Source organism: Fundulus heteroclitus, chromosome 11, assembly GCF_011125445.2.
Source record: "Fundulus heteroclitus isolate FHET01 chromosome 11, MU-UCD_Fhet_4.1, whole genome shotgun sequence".
Taxonomy (NCBI): Eukaryota; Metazoa; Chordata; class Actinopteri; order Cyprinodontiformes; family Fundulidae; genus Fundulus; species Fundulus heteroclitus.
In genome coordinates this window covers 1,261,356-1,276,995 of record NC_046371.1, presented here as the reverse complement: position 1 = coordinate 1,276,995, position 15,640 = coordinate 1,261,356, and the positions used below count along the sequence as shown (strand labels likewise).

Genomic DNA, 15,640 nt, shown 5'->3' with positions numbered 1-15,640 from the left:
TGACTTTTCAACACAGCAAACATGTTTTTATTGAAACAAACAGGTGAACGCTTCTCGCAGACCCGCTGCAGTTCCTCTACAGTCCGCCAGGTGGCGCTGAATGACCGCCGCCTTCCTCCAACCAGGGGCTGCGTCACGGTGACGTCACTGCGGCTGATGCTTCAGAACCTCATCATCCGCTGACAGACCGGCTCAGCAGAACCAGACAGGAACACCGGAGAGACTTTCACAATAAAAGTCCTGCTAAAGCCACAGCCCTTCACAATAAGAGCTGAAAGAACAGTTTTCGTAAACAAAACAATAAATAAACGACAGCAGAATCTGTAGTTAAGGTATAAAAGTAAAATCTGTGTAAATATGTACATGTTGGTAAATTATCTGGCAGCTGATTGGTCAGCAAAGACCCGGTTCTGCTCTGTCGCTCCGGCTCGGTTCTCCTCCTGGAACCCAGCCGGTGTTCAGGTGCGTCTGCACCTGTGAGGGGGAGGAGCTCCGCCTCCTGCCACAGGTGTGTCCACGAGGCCGAGCACCCCATTGGTCAACGGATCCCAGTGTCTATGACATCACTTCCTGCCTGCAGCAGGGCGCCTCGGCCTCATTCTTCTTCTCTGGTGATGCTCACGCTGTTCTCCGCCCCCCGCCGCATCCCGGCATCCCTGGTGAGCGGCGACAGGGGGCCCGGGGCCGGCGCCGACCCGGGGAGCGGGTGCTTGGCGGCGGAGGGCCACGGCGGGGGGCGGAGCCTGGAGGAGACGCAGCAGGGACTGTGGCTGACGGAGGAGAGCGTCTGCTGGCTGCCGTTCAGGAAGGACGAGGTGTTTGACCCCTGCTGGCACCGGTAGTTGTAGTAGGCCTGCCAGCCCTGACGCTTGGTCTTCCAGCGGCACCGCAGGATCCGGATGAAGGCCTGCGGGCGGGAAAGGAGGGGGTGAGGAGGAGGAGGAGGAGGAGGAGGAGGAGGCGAGCAGGAGGCGAGCAGGAGGCGGGGCCTTACCTGCTTGAAGTCGCGGCTGTAGTACGGGTAGATGATGGGGTTCAGGCAGCTGTTGAAGTATCCCAGCCAGAAGATGACCTTGAAGAGCGTCTCAGGAGGACGCAGGCTGCTGTTGAAGGAGCCTGAGGAGTCGACAGACAGACCAGGCAGGTCAGGAGGTCCTCGCTCTGCTGCCCTAACCTCAGACTCACTCAGCGTGTCAGTAAACGCCTCAGAATGCTTTAATCTAGACGTCAGCTCAGCATAAAGCTGCAGCAGTAAATGATCAGGGAGCCTCACACGTCCACCACACACAGTTCTACCACCAGAACCGCCCGGCGGGTCACCACCAGAACCGCCCAGCGGGTCACCACCAGAACCGCCCAGCGGGTCACCACCAGAACCGCCCCGGCTGCAGGAGCACTCCATCAGACTCGCTGTCTCCAGAACCGGCTGCTGTTCTGCCGGTGAGACCCGTGAAGCCGCTGTAGGTACCAGATCGACTCGGGGCCTGCGCCTTCTGATGACATCACTATACATGATTGGTTTAACGTTTGCACAATAGCGCAAAATATTGTAATTGGTCTGGACAGATTCCTAAAGTAATTATAGCGGGGTGTAGGTTTTATTCTAGAGCGGGATTGCGGTTTGTAAACGGACAATTTTACGAAGAAATTCTCCATGTTCCCTGCGCCTCCTGATGACGTCACATTATGGCAACACCACTCAAACAAACTACATAGAGCCCGCGGTCTGCATTTGTAACAAATTTTATTTAGTTAATTTAGATTAAGTTAATTTAGCGGTTTCTTTTTCTTTTTTTAAAGCTTGAACAAATATTCAAGCCATTTTACAAAAATCAACAAATATTTGACAATTGGCTCAATGTTTGGAAGAATATTGTTAACAAAAATGGAAGGGAATAGCCAGACTAATTTTCCAGCATATATCTTAAATGTACCAAATACCACAATAAAAAAATAATCAAATTCATCACAATTTCATCTGGAATAATAAAAAAACATGTGATCAGAAAGAACAACATCAGTACAAAAAGGAGGAATGAACGTTATTGATTTTAAAATGATGAATGCCGTGATAAAATTAAATTTGGCTGCTGACTTTTATTAAAAATGAAATGAGTTTATGGTTTAGTTTCCCTTCACAACTTTAAAAAAAAAATTGGAGGAATTAAATTTACCGATTAAATTGTCAGACTACCACACAAGTATTCCAAAATGATGTTAAAAGTTTTCATGCCTTGACTAATTTACAGGAAAATAACCGTAAATTGACAAAATAAATTTGATTTGTAACAAATGGAGACGTAATGTAGTTTGTTTGAGAGAAGGGGCGCTAACGTTAGCCTAGCGCCGCAGCACACCCTGGGTCTGAATCGGACCGTCCAGAACTTCTCAGCGTTGTTGGAGCGTAGAAGGTGGTCCTGACCCGGCAGCAGCAGGCCGAGCTGGTCTGAGATCAGGAGGAGGTTCTGATAGAAATGCTTCTAACATTCAAACACCAAATGAATGTGATTATTCTAATGAACGCTGGCTGCTCTGTTGCTTAGTGACAAATAAAGGCCAGAAATATTCATACCCCCGGCACATTCAGCTGTAAGATTATCTTCAGTTTGTTTCTGTCAGGAAGTGAAACGAGAAGCTCCAACAGAATCCATTAAAAATTCAGTTTTTCTCTGTGTTTTAATAAAAATGTCTGATTTCTGCCCGTCTAGACGATCAGCGGCTGATGTCAGCAGATCTTTGGCAGGTTCATGAAACCCTAACCTGTGGCTCTGGTGTGACGTCTAGGTTTTAAATGAAAGATGGAACCTGGAGAGAGACGTTCCGCTGGAGAACGCCTCCTCCTCGCCGCTGCGTGTCCGCGGATCTTCCTGGACTCGGGTGGATTTGGGGGATCAGGTTCTGGATTTCCCTCCAATCCCACAGACTGCGGAGCGGCTGCACATGGACTTGTAAGGCCATCCTGCGCCCGAGGCTCTGATCTCTGCCTTTATATGAGGAGCTTCCTGGTGGAGCAGGACGGAAACGTGGCACCTGCCCACCGTGCATCCGAAGCCCAACATCCCCCCAAGTTTGGAGATGCTCCTCTGGGCCTGCAGGACGGGTTATTTTGGGACGGTTGGGCTTTCTGCCACGTCTCCCAGCTGCTCCCAGGATCTCTGCCTGGAACCGCTGCAGAGGACCGAAGTCACAACACCAGCAGCAACAAGTCTGAGAACCGAGGATGAAAGCGAGACGTCCAGAATGCTCAGACACCAGGGAGGAGGTCACTGAGCGGCTCTGGGTTGCCAGGTCTGCTCGTTAAGACCCCTGCAGCTCGTTAGGGGCATATAACTCGTTAGAGCAGGAAGCTTAGACCTCCAGATCTTATAGTTTCCCCAATAAATAAATAAAAACGTGTTTCTGCTCCAGGTTCTCGTCTTAAATAAGTTCAGTCTGGACTTTAACTGGGAGAGATGTTTTAAATCACCGTTTTCTGACTAAATAATCTCAATAAAACTCTCTGAACAATAATCCTGAACCACAAAAAACACAATTTCTGATTTTTAGTCCCACAGAAAAGCAAAAAAGATTATTTAAATAAAGAAAGAAGTGAAACTGTTTGTGATAAAAACGCCTTTAAGGACGTTTAAAGCAAACTAATTCATTTATTTTCCTGTTTCTGACCCAGCGCTCTGGTTCTGATGGTTCTGATGGTTCTGGTGGTTCTGCTTGTACAGAGTCAGCTGCAGCTCTGTTTGATGCACCGGTGCAGCTGCAGCGGCGCCGCAGTGCAGATCATGACTCAGCAGAAACCCGGAGGTTCTGAGTCACCGTCCAGCGCCGCGGTCCGGTCCGGTCAGATCCAACCAGGAGGCAGGAAATCATCAGAACCGACCAAACACCTGCAGACAGATCTGGAGATGGGCCGGTTCTGGTCTGGTGTCGGTACCGGCTCATCGGGCCGAGGCCTGCAGACCCGGTCGCCGATTTCATCAGAAACATGAAGGTTCTGGTCCAGTCTGACAGAAAGAGCTGGGAGCAGTTTGGACTTCTGCTCCGAGTGGGTTTGGGTCGATGACATCACCGAAACGGTTCTGATCCTTTCCATTCAGTTCAGGAGTTTTTATGTGGCAAACACAAGCAGCTCGTAGTCAGAACCGACCCAGAAGGTCGATCCAGTCAACCAGTGACCCGCTGATCCTGGTTCTGGACATTCTGGTATGAGCCGTGGTTCTGGAGTCAGCCCGTCCAGTCACACCCAACTCTCTGCTGCTGAGTTTGGATCCGGGTCCGATTCAGAACCACCAGGCAGAACCTCTTCAGAACCAGCGGTGTGGCTCTCGGTCAGATCAGGCCCGGCTGCGGGTCGGGCCGGATCAGCCGGGTCGGGCCGGATCAGCCGGGTCTGAGGGAAATAAAGAACCGGGTCGGGCAGAACCTGAGGAAACTGGAAGCCTTTCGGGTTTTTATCCCTGATAAACTTCCAAATATTTCTAACCGTTCCTCAGCATCCGTCCCAGAAGCGGTTCTGGTTTCATGGAGGAGTTCTGACAGATCTGTGGGCCGGAGGCGGGTCCAAAGCCAGCAGCGCTGACAGCAGAGAACGGTTCTGTTTGCTCAGGCTTCATCAGGGTCGGCGTGTCGGAGCGATTTTCAGCTGGATTTCCTGTTTCTCCTTTAATGAAGCTGCCGGGATCCGCCGTGACGGTTCTGACCCGGACCAGCTGCTGCGTCGGGTCCAGATGTGAGCGCCGAGCCGCCGATAGCGATCAAATTAAACAGGTTCTGCTGTTTAGTCGGGCCGCGGTTCCGACTTATAAAGCTCTGGAGGAAAACCAGAGTTCTGCTGATCAGAAGCAGCTTCTGTGAAACAGGCGGAGCGTCGGGCGAATAGAAGATCTTTGATCGACCCGGTCAGCAGCAGAACATTAAGGAGGGAATGAGCCCAACAGAACCTTTTGGGTTCATCAGCAGGTTCTGACCCGGTCCACTGCTGCTCCTTCACACCTTTTGCTCTATAGGCCGGCTGACCTGGGCAGCGTAGCACCGACAACCTTATTAAACTGTTTTAACCTTAATTAAACCAAGATGGAGGTTTATGTGTCGGCTCCGCTCAGAGCGCAGAAACATCTAAACATTTTCTGCCTTTAGCTGAGAACGAGACGCTAAATAAGCACTAAAATATTAACCTAAATCTGTTTTGTTAATTTTTATGAAAGGTTTTAATAGTTTTAAGATTATTGGCATAATTCTGAAGCACTTTAGTTTAAATGTGCCTCATAAATAAAGAATTTATCTATAATGTTCCCACCAGATTTAATTAGCTTTAGCATCTTTAGCCATCATGTTTGGCAACAGACATTTTTGCATTAAAATGTTTGATTATTAAACTGATTTGATAATTAAATGTTTTCATCAGCTGTAAACACAAAATGATCATAACTAACAGGAATAAATGCCTAAAAGCTTCAGTCTGTTTAATTCCTCTGGTGTTTAACTTAGTGGTGGAGAAATAAACGTTAAATATTCTCATTTATCCGACGGTTCTGTGTTTTTCTGCCATGCAAAGCATCAACAAACAGGAAGTGAGAACTTTCTGCTGTTTCTCTGCTCCTCAGATGATTCACTGCAGTTTATCAGCCGCAGAGTTTCATCTCTTCACCATCAGCTTTGCTGCTTTGCTGCAGGTTGTTAGGAAGAGCTGCGATAATATTAGTCATTGTGGACATAACGATCTGAATTGTGATGAATACAAAAAAATTAAAGTGTTAATGTCTTTGTAGTTTAGGATGGAAGCAGACCAGAGATGCTAAGAAGCTAAAAGCTTCATCAGAGTTTCTCCAGCGCATCGTTAGCATCGTTAGCTTTAAATGTGTCGATGTTAGCTAACAGGCTAGCTGTTATTAGCTTCCAGCCACATCAGCACCATAAATGAGCTACTTTGCTGCTTTCTGAACCGCCGGAACATTTCTGAGTTGATGTGTTTTTATTTTTTAATAAATTGATCAAACTTGCATGTTTGACATTTTAACCCAAATCTTTTTGTCGTTTCTGCGATTGCAACGTTTTCAGAATCTGGAACACGAGAAAGTAAAAACCGCCGGCGGTCTCTGATTGGTCCAGAAAGCATCATGGACGTCCTGATTAGAAACTAGGGCTGAACGATTTTGGCAAATAATCTAATTGCGATTTTTTTTTTAATCTTAATATTGCGATTTAATGCGATTTTTTCCCCCCAGTTTAATTTGTCATGTCTTTTTCAACATATACAAACAACAAATAAATCTGTTTCCTCGCTGTGCAGATCGGGTGCTAAAAGAGCCACAGCGTCTCAAATCGGAGCAGAAATTACGATTTATTTCAACCAAAATGACAATGACTATTTAAAAGAACTTTCAATGTTTCTATTAATCAGAATATTATTCAAGAGAACAGCTTTTAACTGATTTGGACATTGATCCTTGTTGAACATAAAGTGCAAACTGATTGACCAGTACTTAATGCTATTTATGATTATATAAACTCTAAAATAAGTAATAAAGTTAGATTATCTCACTGCTGCAGCTCTCTTCCCTTCCATGTGGAGGCAAACCCACTTTAAACGTTTTACCAACACCTAATGGACGTCTGATCCATTAATTGTTACGTAGCCAGAAATTGCTGACCTCTGCAATTTGGAAATTGTGTTTTTTTAAACTGTGATTATATTGAAAATGCGATTAATTGTGCAGCACTATTAGAAACGGCTGAAAGATGAAGATCCAAACTGCTGAACCGCGCTTCAGAAACAAATGGTTCTGGTTCTGGTTCTCCAGGTGAGCCCAGATCGGATCTGCAGCCTCACTTTTAAACTTTCTGCAGCAACAGAACCAGAACCGGTGCTGCTGATGTGGACTTACTGATAGGCAGAACCAGGAAGAAGGGCAGCCAGCAGAGGATGAACATGCCCACCACCACGCCCAGCGTCTTGGCCGCCTTCTTCTCCCGCGAGAACTTGAGCAGCTTGACGGTGAGGGCGCTGCGTCCCGCCGCCGCCCCCCCGCCGGCGCCGCCCGCCTTGGAGGACGGGCACAGGTCGTGGATCTGCTGCTGGTTCCGGCAGTGGATCCTCAGGGTGAGCTCGCCGGAGTCCTTGGCGCTGTCCTTCATCATGCCGGCCTCCAGGTTCCTGGTGGTGCGCTTGGCGACCACGTAGACGCGGCAGTACATGGCCAGGATGACGGCCAGGGGGATGTAGAAGGAGCCCAGGGAGGAGAAGAGGGCGTAGAAGGGCTCCTCCGTGATCAGGCACACCGTGTCGTCCTGCAGGAGGAACCCAGAGAACAGGTGAAGGAACCCGGCATCGCAGCGCGTATGTAAACATGTGAGCCATGTGGATGAGCTCAGACATGAGGCGTCATCATCACCGCTGCATTTATATTCCCTCCCTGGAGAAAAATCACCGCTAGGAAATCCCTGAAAGCCCCAAAATAATACGAGTCTGCAGCCGAGATGGAGGGATGGAAAACTGCTGCAGGTCACGTGGTTCCCCGTCATAAATCACGTTAAGCGCGGTGGGATCCAGCGCAGGAGAACCAGAGCGCTTCTCTAAAATTAGACCTTTATCTGCACCGCAAATATGAGGATGGAGGAAACTTTTTATCCAGTTGCCAGTTTGGTGGAATAAGAACGAGTTAGGAGCAGAGAACGTGGCTGTGAGGGAGGAGGAACCTCCTCAGATGGATCCAGAACCGAGAGACGACGGAACACACGGAGAACCGTTTGTTGCACTGCAAAAACTGAACTAAAAATAAGTAATTTTTTCTCGAAATTAGTGCATTTGTCCTTGATTTGAGCAGGTAAATAAGATTATCTGCCAATGGAATGAGTATTTTGACCCCTAAAATAAGATATTTAGATATAATGCACTTGAAATAAGGTGATGGAGATGAGTTCTTCCTATTTTAAGAGTAAAAATCTTATTCCATTGACAGATTATTTTATTTACCTGCTCAAATAAAGTATAAATACACTCATTTCAGGAAAAAATGTACTTGAAAAAATGTAGTTTTGGCAGTGTGTGCTGAAACCAGCAGAACCGTCTGTAGAAGATTAATAATAAAGTATAATAAAGTAATAAAGTGTCATCCAGGGGAGTGTCTGTGACTTTATTCTGATTTCCACTCTAACACATCCGGTTAAGAGAGAGAAAGATCTTGTGGAGGGGAACGCAGCGACGGCGATAGGAACGAGGATTTTACCCCTAAAATAAGATCATTAGATATTCTGGAGACGAGTTGTTCCTATTCTAAGTGTAAAAATCTCCATTGGCAAAAATTATTTAATAATATAGTAATTTAGTAATTACTATATAGTAATTTACTGCTCAGATCAAGGACAAATACACTAATTTCTAGAAACTTTGACTTATTTTTAGTTTAGTTTTTTCGGTGTGTGATGGACAAACAGATCCTTCCTGCTGCCTAAGGGCGGCTTCTACGGGAATCGTACCGGCATCTCAACCCTTCATTATCAGGGTTGTCCTGCAGAGGCTTTGACTGCTTTCACAAACACAGTAAATAGTTTTATTTTTATTATTAATATGTTCATCTGCTGCTGTTGTTCTGTTTAAATTACATTTTATCTCTAGAGGGTCGGTCCAAAGTTTTAAATCAAAGGAAACCAGCAGAGAGAATCAAAGTCAAAGAACCAGAATTAAAAATTAAAAAGTTAGAATCTGATACCAAGACCTCATATTAATCTGTGGTATTAATTAATAAGTATTTTATGGCTTATTAATATTTCTCCAGCCTTCAGTGACCCGCTTTACCCATCGGACTGGCGCCGACGTGAAGGAACGACGTATCAGAACCCGTAGAAACTTTTCTGTGAGGAGCTCTGATGTTCATAGACGGAGATTATTTTATAATTTTATTAAATTAAAATAATCCTGAAATACTTCAGAGCTCAGATTCTGTTGGAATGAAGCAGCTGATGTTTCATCAGAATCGGGTCCATTAGAACCTAATCAGAACTTTGTCACCACAAGCTTTCTGTTCTTTTGGCTGGTTTCTGGTTCAGGTTCAGGTTCCGGTTCAGGTTCTGGTTCCGGTTCTGCCCAGAGCAGCGAGGTCCAAAGCGTCTACCCCCCAGCAGACGATGTCGGCAACAAACAGGAACCACGACCCACAAAGGTTCTGATTCAGGATCATACTGTACACTGCTCACTGATTCTGACCCAGAACCTTGTGGCGGGTCATGAATGGACGGGTTCCTTCGGGTTCTGGTCGTCAGGGGATGATGGTTCAGTGTTGCAGCACAACTCGGTTCTGGAGAACTTTGCTTGTACCGTGTGGTTCTGGAAACACCTGCACGGCTCTGAAGGAGCAGCGGCCCGGTTTGGGGTTCTGTAAAGGTTCTGTAGCGCCGCGTCAAGCAGCTGACACTAATGGAATCGGTACCTTTACAGAACCGTCTGGACCGGGCCTCCTGCTGCACAGACCTCTGGTCCAAACCGTCCAGAACCTGGTGACATGTTGGCGTGAAGGAGGAGGAGCCAAGATCCAGTCACTTCAGAACAATCATGGAGGTTCTGATGGACCTGGGCCGGTCCGACAGGGTTCTTTGCTGGGTTCTGAGATGAAACACGGAGCTTAGTGCTCAGGAACTAAAGCAGCCAAAGTCCAATTAACCGATCAGAACCGGTCCAACTGGTCATGAGTCTTGCTGCTGGGTAGCAGAACCAGAACCAGGACCCGGCGGTGAATAAACTGAGCAAACAGCTTCGTCTCTGCTTAATGAAGCTCCATCAGCGCTCCGGCTGCCTGGGTTCTGGTTCTGACCCGCGCCCCGCCGGCCGGCCGGGTCGGCGTACCTGTGAGGGCGGCTGCTTCCAGCCCAGCAGCGGGCCGATGGAGATGACGAAGGCCAGGATCCAGACGGCCAGCATGGCGAGCAGCGCCCGCCTCCTGGTGACCACGGTGGGGTACTGCAGCGGGTAGCGGACGCCCACGTAGCGGTCGATGGAGATGACGCACAGAGACATGATGGACGCCGTGCAGCACAGCACGTCCACCGCCGCCCAGATGTCACAGAAGATCCGGCCGAACACCCAGTAGCCCAGAACCTGCGGACGACAAGAACCAGAACCGCTTAGGAGACCCAGGTTGTGCGGCCAGCTGACGGGCGGTGCGCAGCAGCAGCAGGTGCGGAGAACCTTGTCCCTGCAGCACGTCCTCCAGTGTCTCGTTAAAGAACATCAAACAAACGGTTAATTGGTGCAGGGAAGCATTTTACCTTCCTGGTTAATTTCAGTTAATATAAATCATAGAAGGTACACCTGGTCTCAGAACCACGCTGGAGAGCAACCCGTTCTCTCACAGATGTTCTTAGAACCAGTCTGCAGGCCTGGTTCTGGACATTTACACACCAGTAGCCGTGAAAGTCTCTAAAAGTAGAATGGGAGGCAGATCCTTTAGCTATCAGGCTCCTCTCCTGTGGAACCAACTCCCAGTTTTGGTCCGTGAGGCAGACACCCTGTCTACTTTTAAGACTAATCTTAAAACTTTCCTTTGTGACAAAGCTTCTAGTCAGAGTGGCTCATGTTACTCTGAGCTACCTCTATAGTTATGCTGCTATAGGCTTAGGCTGCTGGAGGACATCAGGGTCTATTTCTCTCTCTCTGCTGAGTTCTCCTACTGCTCTCCAATCTGCATTGTTTGTTGTTATTTCAACCTTTAACTTTTTGTTCTCTGTCATTTTTCTCTTCATAGAAGGTACACCTGGTCTGGTGTTCTGTTATCTGTGACATCATCAGGGGAGGCAGATCATCCTCTATTACCATCTAACATAGAAAGTACCCCTGGGTCAATGTGAGCTTCTGTGCTTTCTGTGTCTCTGCTCTGTCTTCTCTAAGCCCCAGTGGGTGGAGGCAGATGAGCGTTCACACTGAGCCTGGTTCTGGTTCTGCTGGAGGTTCTCCTCCCTGTTAAAGGGGAGTTTTCCTCTCCACTGTCGCTTCATGCATGCTCAGTATGAGGGATTGCTGCAAAGCCATCAACAATGCAGACGACTGTCCACTGTGGCTCTACGCTCTTTCAGGAGGAGTGAATGCTGCTTGGAGAGACTTGATGCAACCTGCTGGGTTTCCTTAGAGAGGAAACTTTCTCACCAACCTGGAGGATCTGATGGAGTCTGACCTTGGAAAGAGCCTTGAGATGATATGATGTGAATTGGTGCTATAGAAATACAACCTAATTGAATTGAATTGACTTTTCCCTGCAGAATCATCCAGATCTTCTTCCTGCTAACTTTCCTTCTCTCAGAGCTGAATGGAGGAAGGTCGGTTCTGCTGGGTCTGATTTAAGATCCAACAGAACCAGAACCAGGTCCAACAGGCAGGTTCCTTCATCCAGCAGGGACCTCCACTGTTTGCTTCAGATTTACTAATCTTAACGGCGTGGGAAAAGTTTCACAGCAGACGTGACGATGCGTCTAACACCAGCAAACACGTGCAGATAATTTATTTCTGTGTTAATGTAACACGTTGGCATGGTAACGTCTCAGTTAAACATCGTTTACTACGTTTACTACGTTTACTACGTTTATTTCACGGCTGATGGTGAAACTGGCCGAGCTGAAAGACTCTGAAACGGACCTTTAAGCTGAATAAAGGTTCCAGAACCAGAACTGTTCTGTCTGCTGTGATGAAAGCGTCAGCAACAAAACACCAGAGAACAGATCTGACCCAGAGAAACTACAAGGAGAGATTATTTTAATTAATTCTCCAGAAATAAGCGACTCCAGAATCTGATTTACTTGTTTGAACCAAAATCTGCAGCTCTTTTATTTTCCTCCGTTATTCTTCTTATTAATCTTATTATCGCTGCCCTTACAGAGCTGATAATATCATCTATTAGTATTAAATTACATTTTATGCAGTTACATCCATTTTCATGTAATTATTCCAAAAGTGGCACAATAAATGGAAATGCAGATGTTATTGCATTATTAATATGTGGAATACTGAGATAGCAAAGGTTTGCTTGGAGACAATTTATGGTAGATTATAACAGAACTGGCCAAAACTTAAATAATGATATATTTCTTCATTTTAGTCGATATGATATAATTCCGATATCGATATAAACAAAAGAAAGAAAGACCCACAGCAGATGTCTTTACAAATGTACCAAGGATTTTGCCATCTTTATGAAACTCCTTAGTTTTAACATTTTAGAAATGTTTGCTTTTAGAAGTAAAACACAGAAAATGACATAAAACCCAGAGCACTGAGTGAAAAATGCTGTAATGTTGGAGCGACTCCAGAGCAGCGCTGATAAACGCTCAGAGCGAGGAGAGGAAGAGTCAGAGAACATCTACTTTCATCAGGATAAATAAATATTCAGCAGCTTTTCCTGCTCTTCTCAAGCCTTGATTGGACGCACTAATTACTTTATTGGCCACCGGTGTCACAATCAAATCAGCTTCAGTCGCTCAGTTTGTGACACAAACCAGAAAACTTTGGTTCCACTTCGCTCCCCATGAAGACGCTTCAGAGGAAAGCGCCTCCGGATTGTTTCACACGACCTAAATCCTCAGAAAAGCACTTTTCATTATTATTTCCCCCGCTTGTGTTTATTTATGTTGCCTTCAGGTCCATCTCAGTTAAACGTGTTCCTGTGGTTCAGATGTAACTAATGGCTTTGTGTGTGTTTATAAATTCATCTCATCCTGAATTACTTTTTAAAAACACCCCAAACTGCCTCTACTGTTCACAAACATGTTTATATGCAGTTAGTGTTTGCAGTTTATTGATAAAAATCACACACTGTGTGCCTGGTGTGCTGAAGAACTCTATTATATAACAAATCTGTTTTATTATTTGTGTTTGTGGCGCTTTGACTGCAGTGACATGCAGGCCCAGCCAAGATGTAATAATAATAATAATAATAATAATAATAATAATAATAATAATAATGATGATGATGATGATAATAATAATAATAATAATAATAATAATAATAATAATAATAATAATAATAATACATCAAACATATATAGCGCTTTTTTTGGACATTCAAAGACGCTTTACAAAACATTTTATGGTCATTTTTATAATTTTCACAACAGTACCACTAAATATCGTGATAATATTTCAAGCCCATATCACCCCCCTTATCATTATGTGTAACTAAACTGTGCTATATATCTATTTCTATCTATCTATCTATCTATCTATCTATCTATCTATCTATATATATATATATATATATATATATATATATATATATATATATATATATATATATATATATATATATATATATATAATTACTACTGTGTTAATTTGCCTCCCCAGTCTTGTTTCTCAGCTACACTGAGAGGAAACTAAACATCTTTGCAGCATCAATACCTGCAGGTTATCGCTTCTTCTGTAATTAATGCTATCATCATCACTGCCGCTGTAATTTTGCCACTTTAAGCAGAATAAACATTATAATTATAAAAAACATTATAATAAACATAATTTCCCATCTTTTTGGGGATTCTTCGGAGCGCAGCTGCGGCGGTGATGCGTTCACTGACCTCCAGGGTGGCGGACACCGGCAGCACCGTGGTGCTCAGCAGCAGGTCGGCCATGGCCAGGTTGATGATGAAGTAGTTGGTGGGGGTCCGCAGGTGTCGGTTGCAGACCACCGACAGGATGACCAGGATGTTCCCCACGATGGCGAACATGATGAAGGAGGCCAGCACCATGCCCACCGGCACCGCCCGGCTCAGGTCCGGCGGCGCGGCGGCGGAATGCGGGTGCTGGGTCCGGTTGGAGGAGTTGGAGTCCGGGGCGGGCAGCTCCGCCAGGGAGCCGTTATCCGGCAGACTCATCCCGGCAAGATGCTGGAGAAACGGGCGGTCCCTGGAGGGGCAGCTGGACTTTTTGATCCAGTCTGGGGGGGAAACTCTTTAAATGTGGGTTTAGAGTCCAAACCGCATCGGTTCCGTTACTTTATAAGAGAACAAACAGCTGAAAAGCTGTGAAATAAGAGAAATTAGCGGCTGCTTAAAGCTCCGGGCTGAGCCCAGCGCTCGCGCTGAATTCGGGTTGAGCGGGAGGCGCGCGCCGCGCAGCAGCAGGTGGAGGCTCGTGTCCGTTCGGGTCCACTCGGGCTGCTTCGGGTCGGTCTGGTGGTCTCCGGACGGGCGGGCAGGCTCCCGCCGGCCCCGCGGAGCTCCTCCTCGGCTCGGAGCCGCAGACCGCGGCGCAGGAAGCGGATGTGTTTGTCCTTTTATGGTCCACGCGTCTAATGTGGGAAAGTTCCGAAAGATGCGGGGGGGAAACGCAAAGCCGCTGAAACACGCACCGCTGCGTCGCTCTCTCTCAGAGTCCGACCCAAAATGACACGCTGTGAAGGTGCAGCGTCAGCAGAACCGCTCTTCACGCCGCGTCACAACCGAACTGCCATGTTTTTAGTCTATGCGACAGACCCGGACCGAGCAGAGCCGCTGGGGAGGGACGGTGATTTACAGTTTTAGACCATCTGAAAAGTGCGGTGTGCTTTTAATTCAGCCCCTCTGAGCAGTGGTGGGAAGTAACAAAGTACAAGTACTTCGTTACTGTACTTAAGTACAATTTCCGTGTATCTGTACTTTACTTAAGTAGATTTAATAATGGATACTTTCTACTTTTACTCCACTACATTTAACAGTAAGTATCTGTACTTTCTACTTCACTACATTTCTATACAGCGTTTCGTTACTCGTTACATCCAAGACGCATTTCAGTTTTTTGATTTGTTCATTAGTTTCAAAGTATCCAATGGCGAGAGCAGAATCAGTCCGCTGAACCAATCCAAAGCGGGAAATAACCATTAGGCCCTCCCTCAAGAAAAGCAGCACAGTACGCAGGACCTGCAGAATCATTAACTCCCAGAATGGAGTCCAAGTTTAGTCATCCTCCAGAAGACCTGCCCCACCCATGGCCTTATTTAAAAGATTTCTTTGAAATAACTGGGTCAAAAAACGCTTCCTGGAGATTCCAATGCCGCCTTTGCCTTCCCCGAAAGCATGAAATTCTATCTTTCAAAAATTCACTATCAAATTTGAAAAAACATATTGAGGTAAGTTAAGTTGCTAAACGCTGTCGATATCGATCCCTGGAATTCTGATGCATAGAATAAAATATCTAAATCTAAACTGTCACAGGGGGTAAACACAATAAAAACATGCTTTATCTGCAGCATTGCTCATTAAAATGGTACATTACTGATTTATTAAAACTAAATACGATAGGTACACTTAATGACATTATATAAGCCGTTAGGTATTATGGTTGGCAAGTACTTTTACTTTTAATACTTAAGTAGTTTTAAAAGCTTGTACTTTCTTACTTTTACTTAAGTAAAATAATAATGTGGTACTTTGACTTTTACTTGAGTAAATTTTTGTCTGTGTATTTGTACTTTTACTTAAGTACATTGTATGAGTACTTTCTCCACCACTGCCTCTGAGTCAGTACTATGCAGAACCCGCTTAAAGGTATACTATGCAACCAGGGTTGATTTTCCAGCGAGGCTCCCCCCAGAGGGCGAAAGTAAAAGTGCACTGTCATAAAGATGCTCAGCTGTTCTGGTTTCTCCATCAAGCCAGGCGCGGTTGTTTTGAGCTTAGCAGACAGGCGAATGCA

General features: G+C 45.9%; 1 protein-coding gene across 2 annotated transcripts; it reads right to left on the bottom strand.

The window, feature by feature from the left end:
• LOC105929019 (alpha-1A adrenergic receptor) lies at positions 1-14,458 on the bottom strand. 2 transcript variants are annotated; one of them, XM_036142703.1, is made up of 5 exons: positions 13,546-14,458; positions 9,833-10,084; positions 6,879-7,281; positions 995-1,116; positions 1-907 (listed from the first exon to the last, which is right to left on the bottom strand). In XM_036142703.1, exons 1-5 carry the CDS (start codon positions 13,840-13,842, stop codon positions 596-598), a joined length of 1,386 nt encoding a protein of 461 aa, XP_035998596.1. In that variant the 5' UTR covers positions 13,843-14,458; the 3' UTR covers positions 1-595. The 2 variants fall into 2 exon arrangements, with proteins under 2 accessions (XP_035998596.1, XP_035998595.1); XM_036142702.1 differs by having other exon boundaries at positions 1-1,116.
• Positions 14,459-15,640: the final 1,182 nt, after the last annotated feature.

Excerpts from the sequence above, each read along its gene's own strand:
- LOC105929019 (XM_036142702.1), bottom strand. The coding sequence starts at position 13,842 with ATGAGTCTGCCGGATAACGGCTCCCTGGCGGAGCTGCCCGCCCCGGAC. Across the intron at positions 10,085-13,545 it reads CGGTGTCCGCCACCCTGGAG|GTTCTGGGCTACTGGGTGTT; the intron begins GTCAGTGAACGC and ends TGTCGTCCGCAG. Across the intron at positions 7,282-9,832 it reads GGAAGCAGCCGCCCTCACAG|GACGACACGGTGTGCCTGAT; the intron begins GTACGCCGACCC and ends TTCCTCCTGCAG.